Genomic DNA, 20,938 nt, shown 5'->3' with positions numbered 1-20,938 from the left:
TGTGAGTTTACTTAGCTGCCTGAGATGGAATGTCTTTTATTTCACTGAATTAAAAACTAATTCTATTCATAATGTCATTGCAGTCCCAAATATATTTATTAGCACAATTCTTATAATTAATTTTTATCTATCTGAAAGCAGTAATCAACTAGATTTGTCACTTCCAATGTAATACTATTGAATTTTGACATACTGTCCAGTCAGAGTAAGTGTTAATTTAGATGTAGTGATAAATTATTTCCAATACGTATGTATTATTCATCTCTCTAACATGTTTTAATCTAGATTATTTATTTAAGTGCTATTTCACCATTGATTATTTTTATTAAAGGGTTTCCACTTTGATGGGGTGCTCTGAAAGAAGGACTATATTCAGTATTCATGCATAAACAGTGACATTTCAAAATGTTTTTTAAGGTTTAAATTTTCAATAAATGCAAAGGCAAGTGTATATTAATCTCTCATAACCAGCAAATACAAGTAAGCATGTACTCCCATGAGTCTCTTTGAAAGCCCTTCTCTCAATCTCCATTTATTTCAAAGTGTTCATACTGAAGTATGTGAATGAATCTGACCTGTGCAGTGTCAATTAAAAGCAGAACATCTGTAGCCTCAAAAATTCTCACTAGGAAGGAGCACAGTTTGTGAGTGGACGAATGCCAGGTCTGAGCACTCTGCCCATACACACAGGAACACAATGCAACCTACCAGTGGTAGCAAGCCATGAGTTTGTTTCTCTTGTATAGTGGGATTTTCTAGTTGTGTAAATACTGACATATGCCACTTCTTATGGGTAGGATAAAAAATACAAAGCAAGGAAAACCAACATGAAAATAAATCCCTGGGCCCTATATAGGTGATATAGGCCAAGTACATATGGGCTGTATATCAGCCATGAAAGTCAGAAGCAATATGAATACAGCAAAGTAACTCTGGGCTGCTCTAACTTATGTTGAAGATCTATTTGAGAAATCTATATACACCATCCAAGAAAACAGATGCATGCATATGGAGATACTAGAACTTTCAAATGCGGTACACGCAGTTTCATGCACTTTTGCATCTTTTTCCTTGAAAACTGCGCCTAGTAAAGATTTGGCTTTGTTTAAAGCACTGACTCTCAGTAACCTGTCAGATGGTACAGATGCTTGAAGAATTAATGTGTGGTATGATGTAGCTCTAAATGGCCACGGTCTCTTTTTATACATTAAGGCAACACATGTGACTGCAAGAAAGAGGTCAGTTTACCCCTGAGAAGATTAAATTCTCTATGGAAACCAGAAGTTAAGAAAAAAAGAGAACCACATCTCTTAAATGGCAAATAACAGCAACATAAAAATGAAGAGTTCATTGATAACTGAAATTGAGAATAATGCTCTTCACAGCTCTGCCTTCACAGAGCTCAAACTGGTGAAATGTTCCAGCTGTAAATAAAAGGCAGCAGTCAAGGCAGTATTAGCAATTGCAAGCATTCTTCTGAATTCACTGAGCCCAAATAAAGGTTAGAGTCATACCTGGCGTCTTGAAATTTCTCAGCTGAGATGGAGTGTCACAGATTTCCAAGATCCAGTCACCTGCTGCTTTTTCACTCCAGCAGTGAGTAGTCATAAACTCCCAGTTTTTGAATCCTTCCATGGAATGATCAAACAGCCTAAAATAAATCATAACATTATTTTAGGTGAATCATTTTATCTGGGGAGCTAAGCCTCCCAGTCTGTAAACTCTGAAATGATACACTAATTATCCAGTTCATTCACCTGTACCTTTACATAAAGTTACTCTTTTAATGGTTTCCCCACACATATTTCAAGAATATTCAGCAGTTTCTTGTTGTTTTGATAGAAGAGAATCTTTACTCGCCATCATTTGTCATGATGCGAAAGAGAATAGAAAGCTAATTAATTGCAAAAAAAAAAAAGAAAAAGCTAATACTGTTAAACAGGATCCATGTGTCTTGGGTAAAGTCCATACAATACAGCAAATCCATTGCTTTAACATCATGATATAAAAAACTCGTTGGTTGAAAGATTTCTGTAACATTTATTTTTGGCTTTGGATTGGAATACTTAAGAGGCGTTTAAAAACAATAAAAAGTATTAAGTGACTGACAGTATTAGCAATTCAATATATGTGACTTCCTGGGAGGAAATAAAATGTAACTGAGACACTGGTCTCAATCCTCAAATGACAAAGTCACCACTCTCTTCAAACAGTTCACAGAGTTGAGTTTGGGTAAAACTGACAGATTAATGACATCTGATGGTTTCATCTAACCAACATTACTATAATTTAATTACCTAGGTCTTGGGTGAATAGGTTGGAGCTTAGGCCTGGATTATGATAATTTCTAGTATGGGGGCCCAGTTGAGAGCCTGCAATCTGACGCTGATCCCATGGGGGAAGGGGAAGGAGGACTGGACAGAGACTTTATTACCTAAAACTGGAATTTATTAATGAGATTTTTGAAAGTCACATGAGAATTTGCACTTTTATTCAGTGCTCACAGTGTATTGCCTGCTACCCCAAAGCTACTGATGCGAGTTGCACTCTAATCAAGACTGTTGCTTCCAAGAAAATGGCACTGTTCTACTTTAAAAAATACATATATATACACACACCCATACAGATGTATGTATATATATTTCTATACAGATACATGCCTATATATGGACATATGTATGTATATTATTTTTATATCTATGTATATATTTATAGATATATGTGTTTATATATATTTATCACATTTTAATTTGGCTTTACGTGTGAAAATTCCACTGGTAATAGCTATGTTTAAATATTTTTCATAAAGCAAGATTGCTACAGTAGAAAATCCAATAGATTTAAAACACTTTTCCATAAAATACAGAAAAACGTAGTATTAGATTACAAAAATATTATGATATTTTACACTCATTTTTTTACTGTTATTTTCTAACCTAATTTCAAGTTATAGTCTCAAAAGTTTGTGAAGTCCAGCAAACATTGGGAAAGAAGGATACTCCTGCAGCAATGTGAATATGTGTCAATTTCCAGTAAAAATCACCACCCAGAATGTGAATAAAATGCCACTGATCTTGCTGAGAACTTTGGTCAGTCAGAGACATGGGATCAGTTACTATGTATCCACACTTACTTCAATAGGACCTGTGTGGACCTGCATGCCTGCTGTACTTTATAGGACTCCGGCCAAAGCTGATTTTCATGCTCTCACTTGTGCAACCTTTTTTCATTTTAAATGAATGCCTATAATAGTACTCTTTCTTTATTACTGTTGATAACATTAAATTTAAATAAAGATATATATTTAGAATTAGGCTTCATTTTCACTGATAATTGGGGGGAGATTTTCTTCTGATGCAGTTCTGTGTCTGTGTGTTTATATGTGTATATATATATGTGTTCTGCCAGCAGAATTGCTCTGTTTCATGTCAGTGTTAAATCAGTTGTTTGAATACAGAAAATCTCACAAACACATGGTACATATCATTTACTGAAAGGGTAGAAATTATGCAGTTACTACCCAGTGTTTGCATGTGGCTATGTTCAATTTAAGTCATTATGTAGGTTATTTCCAACAGTTAGGCAAATTGTCATACCATGTTTTGCTGATAACTAATGTATTTACTTTATAAACGTCCTGTCAATCCATCAAGGCAGCAATACTCCTCTTTGCCATTGTTGCAACTAAATTGTATAGTACATACTGTGCAATTATATTGTAAATCTTATATTCACTGGGCTTCCATTCAGGTACATAGAGACACAAGTTCCTGTTTATTTTTACTACAATTAGTCCAATATTTACCATAATATTTTTTGTTTAACAGTGTTTATTTACCATGTTTTTGAATTTTAAATTGCTCTGAGATTTCAATTTTAAAATTCTATCATAATTTTAAGTAATTTGGGGAGGAAGAGAGAAAAATCTCCTATGACTTTATCATAAGTATATAAAAACACCTTTATCTAAAATATGCTATGGCTGAAACACCAAGCTTTCATACGTCCACCCATGGAAATGGGGAAAATCTGGTAGTACTCTTTCATACAAAATTGAATAGTTTTTGGAAGAATACTTATTTGGGAAAGATTTTAATTTTATAGAGTAAGGTTTAAGTTGCAATCTTTTAACGTATGAACCGTGTTTCTATAAAAGATTCTATAAATGAGTCAAAAAGCTTCAGAGAGATCAAAAGAACAGTAAAAAAAACAGTAGAAAGATACTGAGTCTGAGGCTGTCTATATGTGTACGTTGTACATACTCAATGGTCCAAGTATTTTTGTGTTGCTCTGCTTAAGCACTAAACTCCCAAATCAAAGAACCTGTGAGGCAGTACATGATTTCCCTTTCAGTGGTGTTAAATGAATTAATGAAATGATCAAATGTTCAGGTATACTCTTCCTGATTCAGAAAGAAATACATATGGAATAGGATCTAACAAGGAGCACAGGGCCAGTCCAGAGAGTTAATTGATTTTGTTATTTGTCAGATTGATACCGAGTCAAGATTCATACCAAGGACACACTTACACACAGCTTATCATGGGCTAGTAAATTATTAGTACATGGTTTGCTGAATTGTTAGTTGATAATTATTGTAGATTAAAATAGCTAGACAAGATTATTGGAATCTGATCATTTTTATGACCATGATCATATACTTCTGCAACACCTGTACTCATGCATGTGAAATGCTTTCAACTACCGAAGTGAGTAACAATATTTGAATCTTTATAACTGATTTGTTAACATAACCACAACACAATCCCAGATCTGTTATTCAGTTACTCAAGTGACCTCTCTTAGTAACAGGACATTGAAGTCAGGGTGGATGTGACAATGCTGCTGACTATATCCAGAGAAACTAATTATGGGCTGCAGCTTACAATGAATAGCATCACATTTGAAAATGATGACTCTTCTCTCTCTGAGAAATTTTATGTCGTACTTATCACATGCCATATTTAAGTCTATATAAGAGTATATAAGTTACAGAATGTAGAGTAAAAATAATTATTTCTTTAAAATTCAAGAGTCTTGGCCTCTTGTCACCACTTCAGCCTAGAAATTGCATCATCTCTTTATTTAAGAATATATATTCAAGCAGAAATATTAATCTGTAATCAAATTTTAGACCGAGAGGAAGACAATTTGCCACTTTCTTGGAATTCCACAATTGGGAATGTAAGGCTAGTCTCTCACAGTTAAATCTACTAGTGTTAAAAACACAAACAAACAAGTGTATCAGCATTTTAGCAAAGAATCTCTAAGTTCCTAAATGTTGAGAAGAATTTGTTTTGATTTGTTTTAATTTTTAATTTCATGTGAGAAAAAGTAGTGGGTGTAGGGGAGCCATGTGGTAACACAACCATCAGCCATCATGAACAATAAAAGCTAGATGCGTTAAGAGGAGCTTCTTTCTTATCAAGATCTTATTTTCATCTCAGAAGGTGCAGCTGCACCCAACTGACAGCCATGCATTGAACTTGCCACATTGAGAGCCAGGAAGCCCTGCACTGGCTGATGGCTGGGGCTGCAGCGGAGAAGGAGGCAAGAGGAAGCTATTTCCTCCTCTATAGCAGCAGTCTTTGTTTATTATGTTCTCCAGCCTGCTAAATTGTCAGCCTGACAGGCAAGTGGTCTTTGCCCACTAGTCTAATTGGCCACAAGACTTCAAGTGAGCTTACAGTCTGAAAGGAGTACAGAGTGCCTTCCCGAGCTGCACATTGGAAAATACTTTGGTCAACTATTCTCCTTAGAGCAGCTCTTCCCCACAGGGTTCAACTACCAGCTCCCTGGGGAACTGCAGACAGCTCAAAGTGACTTAACCAAAGCTTCAGCCAGACCCTACTGCCCACCTGCACTGAAGTATTCAGGAAAAAAGAAATGGGCAGAGAGCACACAGGCACTTCAGAAGCTTTCTCACCTACATGTGTCAGGGAATATCACTTAAAACTTCTGGACATGGATCTAAATAAAATGTATATAAAATGTATGCATACACTTTTTTTTTTCTCATTTTACATATGATTATCACAGTTAATTTTATGAAGCAATGGAGATCTCTCGGCTGTCACCATAAAGTTGTTTGGAGAAGAGTAGCATGAACAACAGGGTACAGTGCCTTCCAGCCTGAAGTAGTGGATTGTACAGCAACCACCACCTTTAAATATGGAGAGCTAGGGAGTACACATGAAATGCTCCATCATGACCTATAGACATGTCAGGCTGCTGAGCTCCACACACCACACTGGTCAGCTGGCTGTGGCTGATACTTACAGCTGTCTTCTTTAAAAGCTGCGTGTGCTTTCCTATTGAATTTGCAGTAAACCTTCAGAAACCTCACTCTAAACAGGTAGAAATTCTAATGCAATAGCATGACTGGACCTGGACCACATACACAGACTTTTCCTACCCTCTCCTAGGTTTGAAAAGGGACATCTGACTGAGGTAAGGGCAGCAGGGGACAGTGACTGTACATCACACAATTCAGTTTATTCGAAGTGAAACTCAGTGTAGTAAGTATAACAGTAAGAATGAGGTGGGAATAATTTCATAAAGCTAGGAAAAGGTTAATTCATTTTCTGTTTGGTTCAATACAAACCTCAGAAGCTGAGACATTTAGCTGGATTCTTAGTATCTCCTTAGCCACTTGTCTTCACTCCCACTTCGACTACAGAAAATTAAGTCAAATTTTTATTGATGGGTTCTAATTTTCCACTGAAATTGAATTTGAGGTATTGAATTCTAAAAGCCAATACATGCCTACTCTGCAGATCCCTGATTATTTCTTTACTAGTGTCAGTCATCAAAGAAAGCCATGTGTCATTCTAAACCTCAGACATGTTGCACTTCATTCTTCTTCCACATTTTTCTTTGAGGAATTTCCAGAATCAATTTTAGAGTTACGTGGAGGATAGTGTCACTTACATGCATTCATTTACTCTTGTGTACATAAACCCCGCTAGTCTCTTCTGCAGACCTTGGTAAATCAACAGTATTTTTTCCCCTCTTTGACAAAAAAAGAAGCTTACTTTTTAAAAAAATCAATGTTGTGTCTATAGTATGCCCAGACCACCCCCCCCCCCCCGTCTTTTTTTCTGCTGCTAATAATGCCAGAGTATAACAAAGAAAAGGATTTTTAGAGGTATTGACATTGTAAGTGCAGTTCAAAGAATGGGTGGTAAAAGGGTAGCGGGATGTTTATTCACCTGCTCCCCACAGACAAAAAAAAAGAATATATATAGACAACCTGAATTAAATAAAACATAGCAAGTACCAGCCAGGAGAAATAGTTTTCCAAGAACTGCTTCATCCTGTAGACATAGTAGAGGCAGAGGATTATTGTTTGCTCATCCTGTCCGTAATAATACCACCACAAAGGCCTTTTCAGCTACTGTGAGACTCAGTGTGAAGGTTGGCCCTATAATTTTAATCATATTTGGATATATAGATGTTGGTTTTGTACATACATACAATGTTGGTTTTATTATTAGAGTACAATTGCATAAACTGCAATAAAGATCTAAGACGGACTGGTCCAGAAATCAAAATGTGCTCCTATAAAGAAAATGTTTCCTCTGCTTCTGATCACCAAGACTTTTTATGAAGCAAACTATCAAGTCAGAGTAGATGAGAAGTAGAGGAGACTGAGGGGTGACCTAATCAATGTTTATAAATATGTAAAGGGTGAGTGTCAGGAGGATGGAGCCAGGCTCTTCTCTGTGACATCTAGTGATAGGACAAGGGGCAATGGGTTCAAGCTGGAACATAGGAGGTTCCACTTGAATATGAGAAAAAACTTCTTCACGGTGAGGGTGACAGAGCACTGGAACAGGCTGCCCAGAGAGGTTGTGGAGTCTCCTTCTCTGGAGACATTCAAAGCCCGCCTGGATGCGTTCCTGTGTGATCTGATCTAGGTGTTCCTGCTCCGGCAGGGGGATTGGACTAGATGATCTTTCGAGGTCCCTTCCAATCTCTGACATTCTGTGATTCTGTGATTCTGTGATCTTATTTTTGATCTAAGAGTTTCCTGTAGAGGAGGGTATCATTAAAATATACTGATTATCTAAGGTTTCATGATAGAAAAAAGATGGTCATAATACTTCCCTTTGTTACTGAACAGAGGTATTATTAATGTCAGTGCCATATAAGCATAGGAAACTAGTAGCCTGGAAACTTGCCACCACGTGGCTCAAAAATTTCAGTTATGCAGTTCAAATGGCAGCAGCTGCTTTAAATTTAAAGGGCAAGAGTTAAACAAGCCATGACTTCACTGGGAGACGAATGAGCCCTAAGTTTGCTTCTTCTATCCTGTTTGTATTTAGCTACTCCTCCATAGCCTCTCTGTACTGAGTGCCTTTTAGACCTGACCTTGGTACATCTCAAAAACACTCAAAAAGCCATGCTGCCAAATCCAATGGCCAATTGTTTTTAAAAAGGTTATACTGGACTTAACTGTAGCCTCGTCCTCACACCAGCCAGCACTTTCCAAGACTGTATTTTCCTCTGCTGCAGTACATACAGTGTAATCATGTTTAGTACTTTCCAAACAACAAAGCAGATGTTCCCTGTAATGCAGTTTTTGAAGAATGCACATGAGGCTCAAGCCAGTGACAGTGTAATCCACCAAATGCCTGCAAAGGAGTCTGTATCGCCTCTGACTAACAAGTTTTCTTACTGAAGTCATTTTAGGGGATGCCAACATTAAGGATAAAATATGCAGAAAAAGGGCCAGATATTGCCTTGAGGGACGTACTCGTCAATGCACCAGAAACTGCACAATGACTCGTCTTCCAGAATTGGTGGAGGAGAAGTGCACATGTGTAAAATATACTTTTCTCACTTTAAGACATTTTACCAGCAAACTGTTTCAAATTAAACACAGATGAGTAATAGTAGAGCAATGAGGTTTTCCCTAGGTTCAGTAAAACAACTGGTATTGCTGCTATTAATCATATAAGTGTGCATTAAGAGGTCTTTTGTGTCTGAGAAAAGCATCTCAGTCAGGTAGCAGCAATGTACAGGGGCTTCTGAGACCTTTGCCTATAGAAGAAACCCGCTTGCTACCAATGCATCCCTATATGCTACTTGTACTTGAATGCATTTATTCTGATGCCCTCATCAATAATACTTTAAAAATCAAATGCCTCATAACTAAATTCTCATATTAGTGCATAACAACACTCCTACTCAATTTTTTTATTATAACATGATTCTAAAATGTATACACTCAATAACACTCAGTATACTACTAATTGCAAAACCATCAAGCTGTAACACTTCTTCAAGCATGACCAAATAAAGCAAGCCTTAAAATACCATTTTGAAAAGTACTGTGCCCATATCCATCACTTTATCCTAAAAAAGGGTTTGTGAAGATGCTAAGTATTTCAGATCTAGACTTTGCAAAGCACATTTCTTCCTTATTATTAGTAGCCCTGGGTTATTTGTTTCAGCCAAATGTGACTGGCAAGTCAGTGTATCTCTGAAGCTTGCATGGGAAGGGAATTTCTGGTGTGATTGTATGAGTATTCGCTCTGTCATGAACAATTTGTTTTTTTGGAAAGTGCCAAAACATTAAAAGGCCTTTAAGGTTTCCTTCTTTTCTGGTTAGCCTTCTGCTAGTATAGGACAATAAACAGCTGAACATTACCTTATTTTATTACACACATTTGCATTCTCTCTCTCTACCACAGGTACAGAAAATAATTACTTTCTAAGGGGTAGGGCTTACAAAGAGACTGTTTGAATTAAGCTTTGTATCTATTACACATACCAGTCATCACCAGAGGTGAACTGTGGATACTGGAATGTCTTTATCTCCCACTTGCTGTGACTCAGCTCCAAGACATGAAAGCCTAGAGCCAAAAGTTAGCTGTCTTAAGACCACTGGGTTTACACGAGACTGTTTTGTTTGGATACCTAGTTGGAGGACTTTAAATTTTTTTTCATTTTGAACATGGAAGAACTGCTGCATGAAAATGGAATAGAAAACTAAAGAAGGATTTATTCAAACAGAAAAACAACTGTTTCATAACTGCTTAGAGGGTAGAAGTCTGCCTCTGAACTGGTTAGCTGAGGACAAATTCTTTGTTCATTGTAGCAGGGAGATACATAGATGTGTGTGCCCATGTGCTTTATCAAAGGCACTGACAACACTCATAATGAAAGACCAGAGATATTTTAAACAGTCCCAGAATTCCAAGACAACTTTCTTTTCAGTTGATGAATGAATGTCTACAACTTGAAGAGTATGTTCAGTACACTTTTTCTTTCAAATTAGCCTAATCTTCTATGAAAATGTGGGTTCACACTTCAATCAGAACCAAGTCCATTTGAGCTCCACCTGTCTCCAAAACAGATCCTTTCTTTCAAGAGGAAAGAGAAGTCCTTCTACCACTAAAGGACAGGAAGACAGCCAAGTCTCCAGGTTTAGATAATCACAATATATGCAAATCTGTCTGGGGGAATGTGGATGACAAGGCAGTCAGGAAAGCAGGCCACTCCCAGTTCATTAAAAGCCCTGAAGAGCAAGACTGGGGATATAAACTTCTGTGAAGTCTTGAGTGGGATAGCAGAAGAGCCTTTACAACAAAGGTTTGACATATGGCAGCTTTTGCTGTTTCTGAGATATATAACACCAGCTAACATCACTTTTTGTGTGGGAGCCATGCCCTGTGTCCAGCAGAATGGCAGTCACCCAAATCTGCTAGTGGTCAAGGAAAAAAATTACCCTATCATACCATGGTTCCATCAGGAAGAAGATTTTCTAGCCACCTGGAGAAGCATAGAAGCACTTCTTATTCTAACTGTAACTTATTTGCACGTTTGGAAATGGGGTAGAATTTGAGAAGGTTTCTGGGGTTTCTGGCAGTGCTCTTGATCACTCATTTAGCAAGATTTATCTGGGAAGGACTGTCCATGCTTTCCATTATTTTTCCAAGAAAATTTTTGCTAGCAGACCAGAGAAATAGAAATATCACTGGGAAGTCTTTCGGTTTGCTGAGTACAAACACTAATGATGCACGTGATCTCCAGGGACTGAAATTGCACTAGAGTTAGAAATACTGCATTGGATAAAGAGATACTTGGTTTAGTCAATTCTGGAGAAAAAGAGACAGCTTGATGCAGTGTCACAGTTTCTCCAAGAACATAACACAGAGGTGACAGGATGAGAAAAAGGACTGATCTTTCTTAGTGGTTGACATTAGAGTGGGTGGACATTCAAATACAGGTATCCATATGTGGGATGAAGGAAATGGCTGACTTTTAAAAATTTTAATAGGCTGTTTACAAAGGGTCCCATTAATTTCAAAGTACTAGTGCAACTCCTCAGCATTGTCCTACTAGGAGCCTTTCATGGGTTGAGCATACTACTTCAAAATGTAAGGGGAAAAAAAGGATATGGAAATTGGTAACACCAGGAGTCATAACCATATTCACAAAGCTTAAAGAAAATACAAGTAGAGAACCACTATTCTGTCTGATTTTCATTACTAGTGAACAAAGGATAATGGAGAAAAATGAAAAATAAATGCCAATAGCATGTAGAAACACACTTCCATTCCACTCTGTAACACTGAGCCCACTGCTATTCTGTTCACTTTTTCCAGCCATCTAATAACTGGTGAGCCACATAAGACTATTGATACCAACTAATCGTTTTGGAGATGGTGCCCTTCAACAGCTTTACAGCCCACTCTTCTACTGAAGACAGAGATTGCCATCTTTGAGTTCATCTGCACTTTACTCATCTGTCTCAGAAAAAATAATTAGCCTGTGTCAGCCAGTGAGCCTACTGTAACGACTTGACTGTGTTTTGCTGGTGTGGCAATCTCAGTGAAGGCTCTGCATGCTGGTTGGACTATGAAGTTGCATTGTCATACTATACCTGTTGGCCAAGAGCTGTGACCTAGTTCCAGAAGGAGAGGTTAAGTAAATTGCCAAGTCTCCACGTCGAGGGTGAGTAATAGTGATGCGCACAACGACATGCTCCAAGTAGATCACATGGTGGTTAGGATTATCTGAACAGCCAGTGGCTTTGTAAATTGAACGGACAATACTGTCAGGTCGTATTGTTCTGTAATATAAGCATATAAAACAACATCAGCATTACTTGCTTGTTCTATAAAATAAGACAACCATGTCTTTTTTGCTTAGTAGTGAATGACAGTGTTGGACAATTGTTCCTGAGAAGTTAGTAGCCTAAAACCCTTAGTTTTAACACTTACTTCCTAGCTGAAACTATCACTACAGGGTAATTATTTTACCGCAGCTAAGGGCAATTACCTGGCTTTCTGTTAAGCATGTGCTTAACAGTGAAAGAGGACAGTGAAAAACCTGTAATCGGAATAAACCTTTGGGACAGAGCATTTTTGTGGATTAGTGGCCAGCTGAGAATTGTTGGGATTGTCACGGGATCACAGCTGGTTGTTAAGCCCCAGGAAATGCCTGGCATAGCCATAGTCCTTGTTTAAGTAATAGCAAGTATTACATGTTAACTGTACGAAATGGCATCTGACTCAGCTGGTTTAAATTGGCACGACATCCTTGCAGACTACACCAGCTATGGATCAAGCCTGTCAAGCACATTTAGCAAACACTAATCTTAACGCTTTGGAAGTGTGCCTTATGACTGATGCTGTCTCTGTATCCACAGAGTGCACATACAAATTTCCATCTTACATCTGGCTCTATAGACACCCTATCCTAGCAAGCAGAAAGCAGTTTAGTCTTAGCCTCTGAGCTAGTCTCTCCTGAGACTGCTTGAAAGGGACAATACTATGAAGTATTTTAATGAAAAGAGAATTTGCTTGTTAGATCCTGGACTGATAAGTCTGTACTCATCTTACAAAGGTGACTGCAGTGCACTCAACCAAACATTCTTCTTCAGTGCATCATCTATACCGGAATCAATCATTATTCAGCCTGGCTTGTTTTACACTTTCAACTTCTGGCACGTTCTTTAAACTAGGGCCTTTTTCCAAGCACTACATGGAACAACCTTTATAGGCAAATGACCTGACATCTGTGGAGGCGACAAAGATTCCCAGTACAGCTTTCAAAATGGCACACTACACACAATGCAAGGGAGGGGTAAATTATACCCAATTTCTCTCCATAAGTTTATGCCAGCAAGAGTTTTGGCAGCGGGTATTACTTGATTTGCCGATCCGTGTTTTCCACACACACGTGTTGTGGAGGGACTGTTGTCCACTTTTCTGCTTCTATCACCATTGCTTCAGCATCCATCAGTCCAAATCCATAGAGGTGGCTCACTGCAAGGTACAAACAGAATGGTTGCAATTATGGCATAAAATTTTGGTTTTCATCATAGACTAATTCCAGAGAGTCATATCCTATCAGGAACACCTTTTCTACTTCTTCCTTGCTTTCACATGAAATTCAGAAATCTCTTTGTCGGAAACAATAGTGACTGTATCTAATTTGTTCACTGAATCTATCACTGCTTTATTACAGAAGTGGCAAATGATCATCATGAATAACATTGTCTTACCATGAAGAGCATGGACCAGAACTGCAGAGTGCCACAGAGTACAATTGCCTCTGATTGCCCTCTGTCCATGTGCCTTAATTCAGCCCAGTCCTCTTAGATGACATAACATTAAAAGGTATAAAGAACCATAGGAGGGTAATTTCTGTTACTCAAATACCAAACATATGCATATATGTAAATATTGAAGGTAACTGAGACAATAAATTCAAGAAGGAACACACTGTCTTTTGTAACTGATATATGTTCTTAACTTCCCTGAATGTAAGCAGCACGTGGATGCTCTTCTATTCCTGTAGGCAGTATGATTGCCCCTGGCCAGCCAACTCGCTAGATCAAGGATCTACCTAAGGCTGTCTGTATGATGAGGGTGAAAAGCAGTGGTATTTGAACCTAAAGCTAATCTGGTTGCCATGCAGAGTCTGTGCCAGAAAGGTTCCTTCCTCTACTTCATTTGTAGATCTGCAGATGAAGTTACTGCTGGAGAGACCTGTTAACATCGCTGTCAACCTCTCATATTACCTACCGTATGCATTCCACACACAGTGGTACTAAGCATCCCTGCTTGGAGCTTAGCACTCTGTTAACACTCATTCCTGGTTGTTACATCCTCAATTGTATCTGCCTTTCATGCCATGGAGAGTCAACAGTGGTCCCCTTGCAAGAAACTCAATGCTTAGTAATTTAACTTTAACGCCTGAATGCCTTCTACTCAAACAAGCAGAAGGCTTTAAAGCATCATCTTTCTTAGGATACAGAAAATCAAACTTTCAAATGCCTAACACCTAGCCAAGACTTGAGACAATTCTGTATCTTTCACTTTTTTTTTTTTTGTAACTTTAAGAGTAATTGATATAACAATTTCAAGAGTTCCCACAGTTCACAAAGGCTAAAAGTTTCACTTACTGAATCAGCTGTATGTTTTTGGCTGATGTTCCAATCAAAACAGAAGCTTGCAAATGGATTTTGATGAATTAGAAAGAGCTGCTAGCTATGTTGTTTTATTGTAAAAAAATTGTTGCTCTTGCTAAAGTTCTGACAGGAGAAGGTGAAAGAAATAGGCTTCCAGAGGGAGGAGTTTAGATAATGAATATTAATAAATCAGTTTTACTTGCTATCACAGACAGTGCTACCAGAAAACCCTCAGGAAAACATAAATGCTATTTTAATCAGGAATACGACAAGGCATGGTGTAAGTCTTTCCAACTGCACTTTGCAGAGGGTTTATGAAAGCAGGCTCCATTCATTGCCAAACCAGAATTCAAAGGACTCCATCCAAAAAACCCCCAACCTTGTCTAACAAAGAACAGTTCAAAGCATGAAAATAATCAGTACTTAACGATCCCATCTTCCAAATATGGCAGTATCTAATACTGTCTGAAACTGCCAACTGAAGAGGGTTCCTCAATGGAAAATACTGCAAGGTGTAATGACTGTGTAATGAACTGGTTTTCTTCCCATCTCCTTCCCCTTCAGACCCAAACTGAAGTGCACATAGCATGGAAATGTTCATTTGGAGAGAACTAAAAACAGCTCTTCTGACAAATGAGGCAGGGACTGTTTTCAGAAACGAAACAAAATTACTAAAATACATTAAAACAATTATATTCAGCCCTTACTCAGACTTCTGAATTCTTTTTAATGTATTCCACAAACAAATGGGAAAGAGGCATCCTATTTAACATGTGGGTGGAGGCAGCCAGAAAAAGGGCAAGAAAAGCTTAGACGGAGAAACTATACTGTGAAGACAGTTCCTGTGATGGAAATCTCTTTGGACATAGATGTCATCCTGCAAAAACTGCATCTGCTGATGAGAGCACATTTATCTGTGAAGTAATCTGTGTGTTCTTACACTGCATGCATTGCTCTGATATTTAAAATTTTAACTAATCATCATTCTGTCTGCTCTGAAGAACAATGGGAAGAACAAGAGCATTAACTCACATGGTCTGTCACTGTACACAGTTAACTCTGTGTAGTACTACATTTTAACAGCGAAGGATTAAGTTTTCACGAATAGCAAAATCTTTCGAGCTAACCCATCGAAAATGCATTTTTAACTCCTGACAGATTGCAGCTTGCATTGAGTTCGCACTCAGGATGTCCAGCTGTAAGATGCTGTGCATTCAACCCAAGTACTGAGCTCAAATAAAAGCCAAACGTGTTCTCAACTCACCTTTTCTCGCCCAGAAATAAGGGCAGAAGAGCACCTAACACTGCCACCGTGAGGCAGTGACTTGTTGATGGAAACCTAAGGTGGCTCTTAAGCCACCTCACCCTAGAAATTTTTTGCCCCAATATGAACATTAAAAATACAAATAAAATCCATAAAGTGAACTGTCTATCTTTCCCACTCTAAAAATTACTTGGAAGATAGAAATGTGTTCATTTTTCATCCAGGAGAAAAAAATTACCACCCAAGATTATATGGTTCTGTTAATTGTCCATAATTCCATGCTTAAACTCTCCTGCATGAGAGCAGAGGTGGGAGTGAGAAGTTCTGCACCTGGTGGCTTTTTTTTTCACAGCTGAAACAGAAGTACACCTTTTCCTTGAAAGCCCTTCCCATTGAAATAAAAACTTCCTGACAGTCACGGGTGCTCCGAAATCCTTCCACGTGGGAAGCTTCCAGGCAGCTGGCATTTGGCTGTCTGCAATGTTTGCACTTCAAAGCCCTTGATCCAGTGGGTTGGTTAGCATCTGCAGGTACCAGCAGAGTCTCACAATTTTCAAAGACTAAATAATAGCAATTTAGGAAAGAACCACAGAGTTAACAAAAGTAGTTCACCACCTGAGTCTCAGAGAAGAAAGCAGATTTTGTTTCCTACTGCCTTCAAATCGTGCCCCATCATCTGTGTATATGCTAGCACTGCTGTGAACTCTATGCGAGAGTGCCTCTCCCATAGGTTAAAAATTACCTCAGTGTTCCACATGGGGCCATAAATGACTTCTAATCTGATAATTGTACCCTGGGCTGCAACAAAAGAAGTGTGACCAGCAGGTCAAGGAAGGTGATTCTCCCCCTCTACTCTGCTCTCGTGAGACTCCACCTGGAGTATTGTGTCCAGCTCTGGGGCCTCCAACATAAGAAAGACATGGACCTGTTGGTGTGAGTTCAGAGGAGAGCTGTGAAGATGGTCAGAGGGCTGGAGAAGTTCAGCCTAGAGAAGAGAACGCTCCAGGGAGACCTTAGAGCAGCCTTCCAGTATTTCAAGGAGGCCTACAGGAGAGATGGGGGGCACTCTTTATCAGGGAGTGTAGGGATAGGATGAGGGGTAACGGTTTTAAGCTGAAACAGGGTAGATTTAGAATTATATTAGGAAGAAATTTTTCCTGTCAGTGTGGTGAGGCATGGGAACATGTTCCCAGAGAAGCTGTGGAGGCCCCACCCCTGGAGGTGTTCAAGGCCAGGCTGGATGAGGCTTTGAGCAACCTGGTCTAGTGAGAGGTATGCCTGCCCATGGCAGGGGAGTTGGAACTTGATGATAAGGTCCTTTCCAACCCAAACCATTCTATGATTCTGTGATTCTATGAACCCACGTAGAAAAGCAACATTTGAAAGGTAGTGATGATTGCAGAGTGAGATAAGCTGACTGCAAGTGTAAAATGCCCCAGGACCTTGTACATACCCACTTAGTGCTCTACATTATCACTGTCGTGAATTGCTACTGGGCTTGGTTGTTGTTAGGAATCATTGAGCGTGTCAGCAGCAGTACAGGGCTGTTTGTAAGAAGATATTTGCCTTTAGAGACAGAATAGGAATGTGAGGTTTGTGCTATGTAAGCTGCTAAGAAGCAGACTGTTGCTCTTGAGCTAAAGGGCTGAAAACTGGGATCTTGTGATCAAGGTGTCCATGAGCAGAACTGTCCTTGAATCTTCTCTCTACTCATGCAGCAATGCAAACACATCCATTTTTATTTGAGCAAAATACAGGCATACACAGAGCTTTTCAGATGCAGGACAAGTTTCAGAGAAAAACTCATGGCCTGCAACACAAAGTAAATACTGAGTTTTAGCTGATCTCTTTCCTCTTCTTATCATTCAATAAAATAACGTTTCTCGGGGCTAAAGTCCATTTATTTATCCTTGGAGCAATTCCTCTATTAGCGTACCATAAAATCAAGGCCTGCTCAGCTCCTGGATGGACTTCCCCAGCTTTTTCAAAATCCCTTTGTTTTTGTCTGAAACTGCTATTGAAAAGTCAATAACTGTCTCATTTATATACAAAGAATATGTAAAGCTACCCCCAAATCTAAAGGCAGCATGTATATCCCACTTGACAAAGAGAAATATGAATGGCTGGTGTTGATAAATCATAACACAGAATCATGCAGACTCCAGGAAAACTGGGCCCAGACCCTAAAATCACAGCCACTCACCCCCAAGCCTGTAGCGTTGCAGGGGGTTGTTGTGACCAAAGTGCAGGACCCGGCACGTGGCTCTATTGAACCGCATACAATTGGCCTCAGCCCATCGGTCCAGCCTGTTCAGATGCCTCTGCGGAGCCTTCCTACCCTCAAGGAGATCAACACACCCGCTCAATTTGGTATCATCAGCAAACTTACTGAGGGAGCACTCAATCCCCTCACCCAGGTCATTGATAAAGATGTTAAACAGGACAGGCCCCAAAACCTATCCCTGGGGAACACCACCTGGTGTCCCTGGTGACCAGCCGCCACCTGGACTTAACTCCATTCACCACGACTCTCTGGGCTCGGCCATCCAGACAGTTTTTTATCCAGCAAAGGGTGTTCCTGTCTAAGCCATGAGCCACTAGCTTTTCTAGGAGAATGCTGTGGGACACAGTGTCGAAGGCCTTGCTAAAGTCCAAGTAGATGAAATCCATGGCCTTTGCCTCGTCCACTAGGCAGGTCACATGGTCATAGAACGAGATCAGGTTGGTCAAGCATGGCCTTCCTTGCATGAACCCATGCTGGCTGGGCTTGATCCCCTGGGTGTCCTGTACATGCCGTGTGAGCACACTCAAGATGAGCCGTTCCACAATCTTCCCCGGTACTGATGTCAGGCTGACAGGCCTGTAGTTCCCCGGGTCCTCCTTACAGCCCTTCTTGTAGATGGGTGTCACATTGGCAAGTTTCCAGTCTTCTGGGACCTCCCTTGTTAGTCAGGACTGTTGATAAATGATGGAGAGTGGCATGGCAAGGTCCCCTGCCAGCTCCCTCAGTACTCTTGGGTGGATCCCATCTGGCCCCATAGACTTGTGCGTGTCCAGGTGGCATAGCAGGTCACTAACTGCTTCCTCCTGGATTGCGGGAAGGTTATTCTGCTCTTTGTCCCTGCCTGACAGCTCAGGGAGTTGAATATCCTGAGGATAACTAGTCTGACTATTGAAGACTGAGGCAAAGAAGGCATTAAGCACCTCAGCCTTTTCCTCCTCCTTGGTGACAATGTACCCTCCTGCATCCAACAAGGGATGGAGATTCTCTTTGGCCTTTAGTTTTCTATACTGTTGAAAGCAGTGTTGGAAGTATAAATATTTTATATACACATAACAAATACTAAATAAGAAGGACAGAAATGGTAATAACTTCAGTTTTTCAAATGAGGAATATGTAGCCTTCGTAACCTAGATTCAGCTGTTTGATACGCAAATTTTTATGACTTGTGTTGTTTATGCTACTTTAAGATCTTGATCCAGTCTCATCCAAAATTAGACCAATAAAACAGGACTCTACAATGTCCCTCATACTATGGTTTTCTTAAACATTGCTTAGCAAGACTAGAAATGTGAGACTCTCTTTGTAAATACTTTGACCTACAGGAATATTTCTTTTACATTTGAAATTTTATTTGCAAAGAGAAAGCTCTAATTATATATTGCTTTAAATTTCTGTTATTTGCTTACTGTATCACAGAATAGAATCATAGAATCATAGAATGGTTAGCTTCAACCAGGAAAGACAATTGTCTAAGGAGAATTAAGGGACAAAAAAGGAGAAATGCTATGATGACAGACAGCGTAAACTATTTTAATTTTGTTTTGTTATGTCCTAGCTAAAAGAACATTAATCTTGAATGAGAATTCCTCTCGTTTCAGCCACATACCTGTTTTGTATCAACCTATGACTAGAAATATGTGATAACTGCATGTGATTTCTGAAACACATAACCACTTTACAAGTCAATAACAGAACCGTGCAAGAACATTTTTTTTAATTTTTGCTTGTAAAACTAACTCCCTCATGCTTTTTAGATTAAGCACATTGTTTGTATTTTTATATTTTACACAAAACCAACCCCTCAATTTTTCTACTTAAAGACAAAGCAAACAGCAAACTCCGTTCTTCCTCCCCACAGAATTCCCTTCAATATAGGTGTTTTAAAGGCTCATTAGGGACATTAGAAGATTGAGTTCTTACCCTTACTATCATAAGGATTTGAAGAACAGAAAGTTGCTCAACAGATTTGTCTTAAACGTGGCAGCAACAAAGATGCCCAATGAGAAACTGAAGGGCCTCTATACCTTAGAATCATAGAAGCACAGAATGGTTTGTGTTGGAAGGGTCCTCTAAAGACCATGGGGCATAGACATCTTGCTAGATCAGGTTGCTCAAAGCCCTGTCCAACCTGACCTTGAACACTTCTAATGACGGGGCATCCACAACTTCTCTGGGCAGCCTATTCCAGTGTCTCACCACCCTCATCAGAAAGAATTTCTTTGTTATGTCCAACCTAAATCTACCCCCTTTCCATTTAAAACTATTCCCCCTTGTCTTGTCACTACAGGCCTTGGTAAAAGGTCTCTCTCCATCTTTCTTGTTAGCCCTTTTTATATATTGAAAGGTCGCAGTAAGGCCTTCCCCAGTGCCTTCTCTTGTCCAAGCTGAACAACCCCAACTCTCTCAGCCTTTCTTCATAGGATAGTTGTTCCAGTCCTCTGATTATTTTTGTGGTCAGAAAAGTGCTAATAGAATACTTAAAAAAATGTTTTTATTGAGCTTCCCAGTTGTGTTTATGTGAATTTCTGATTTTTGTAATAATTTATCCAATAATATGCTAACCATGGATTTACCTGATAATAGATTTGACAAAAAAGATTGGCCCTCTGGATTTTACACTTTTTCTGTCTGCCAAAAAGCTCCTATTTATTGATAAAATAAAATATAGATTGCCCAGGAACACTAGTGAGACAGCTAGTAGAAGCTACAGTTCCAGTAGTCAGTGTACTGTTGTGAATAGTTTCTGTATGGAACTCTGACACTGCATCACCTGCTATGAGACTTTGCAGCCATCTACAAAATAGCCCTAAAACACACCAACTTAAAACATTAATGAATTAAATCCAAGATCACATTTGTCTTCACATCTTGTCAGTATTTATCTGTTCCAGGAATTTAAAACACATGTGGTTATTAAGCACAGACATTGGTTGACAAAAAGGACTAACAGCAAAACACACTT

General features: G+C 39.1%; 1 protein-coding gene across 1 annotated transcript in view; it reads right to left on the bottom strand.

Annotated features, from left to right (window-relative positions):
* Window positions 1–20,938, bottom strand: part of LOC104468920 (proprotein convertase subtilisin/kexin type 5-like) — a gene marked incomplete at its 5' end in the record, with an annotated part of 89,688 nt that overhangs the window by 15,514 nt on the left and 53,236 nt on the right. The window contains 3 exon segments of the mRNA XM_010083210.1: window positions 1,515–1,651; window positions 11,894–12,082; window positions 13,163–13,280. Of these exon segments, the coding sequence (XP_010081512.1) occupies window positions 1,515–1,651; window positions 11,894–12,082; window positions 13,163–13,280 (444 nt within the window).

Source organism: Pterocles gutturalis, unplaced genomic scaffold (assembly GCF_000699245.1).
Source record: "Pterocles gutturalis isolate BGI_N339 unplaced genomic scaffold, ASM69924v1 scaffold16505, whole genome shotgun sequence".
Taxonomy (NCBI): Eukaryota; Metazoa; Chordata; class Aves; order Pterocliformes; family Pteroclidae; genus Pterocles; species Pterocles gutturalis.
Note: the sequence above shows the minus strand (reverse complement) of the source record. Positions and strands in the feature narration are given on the sequence as shown.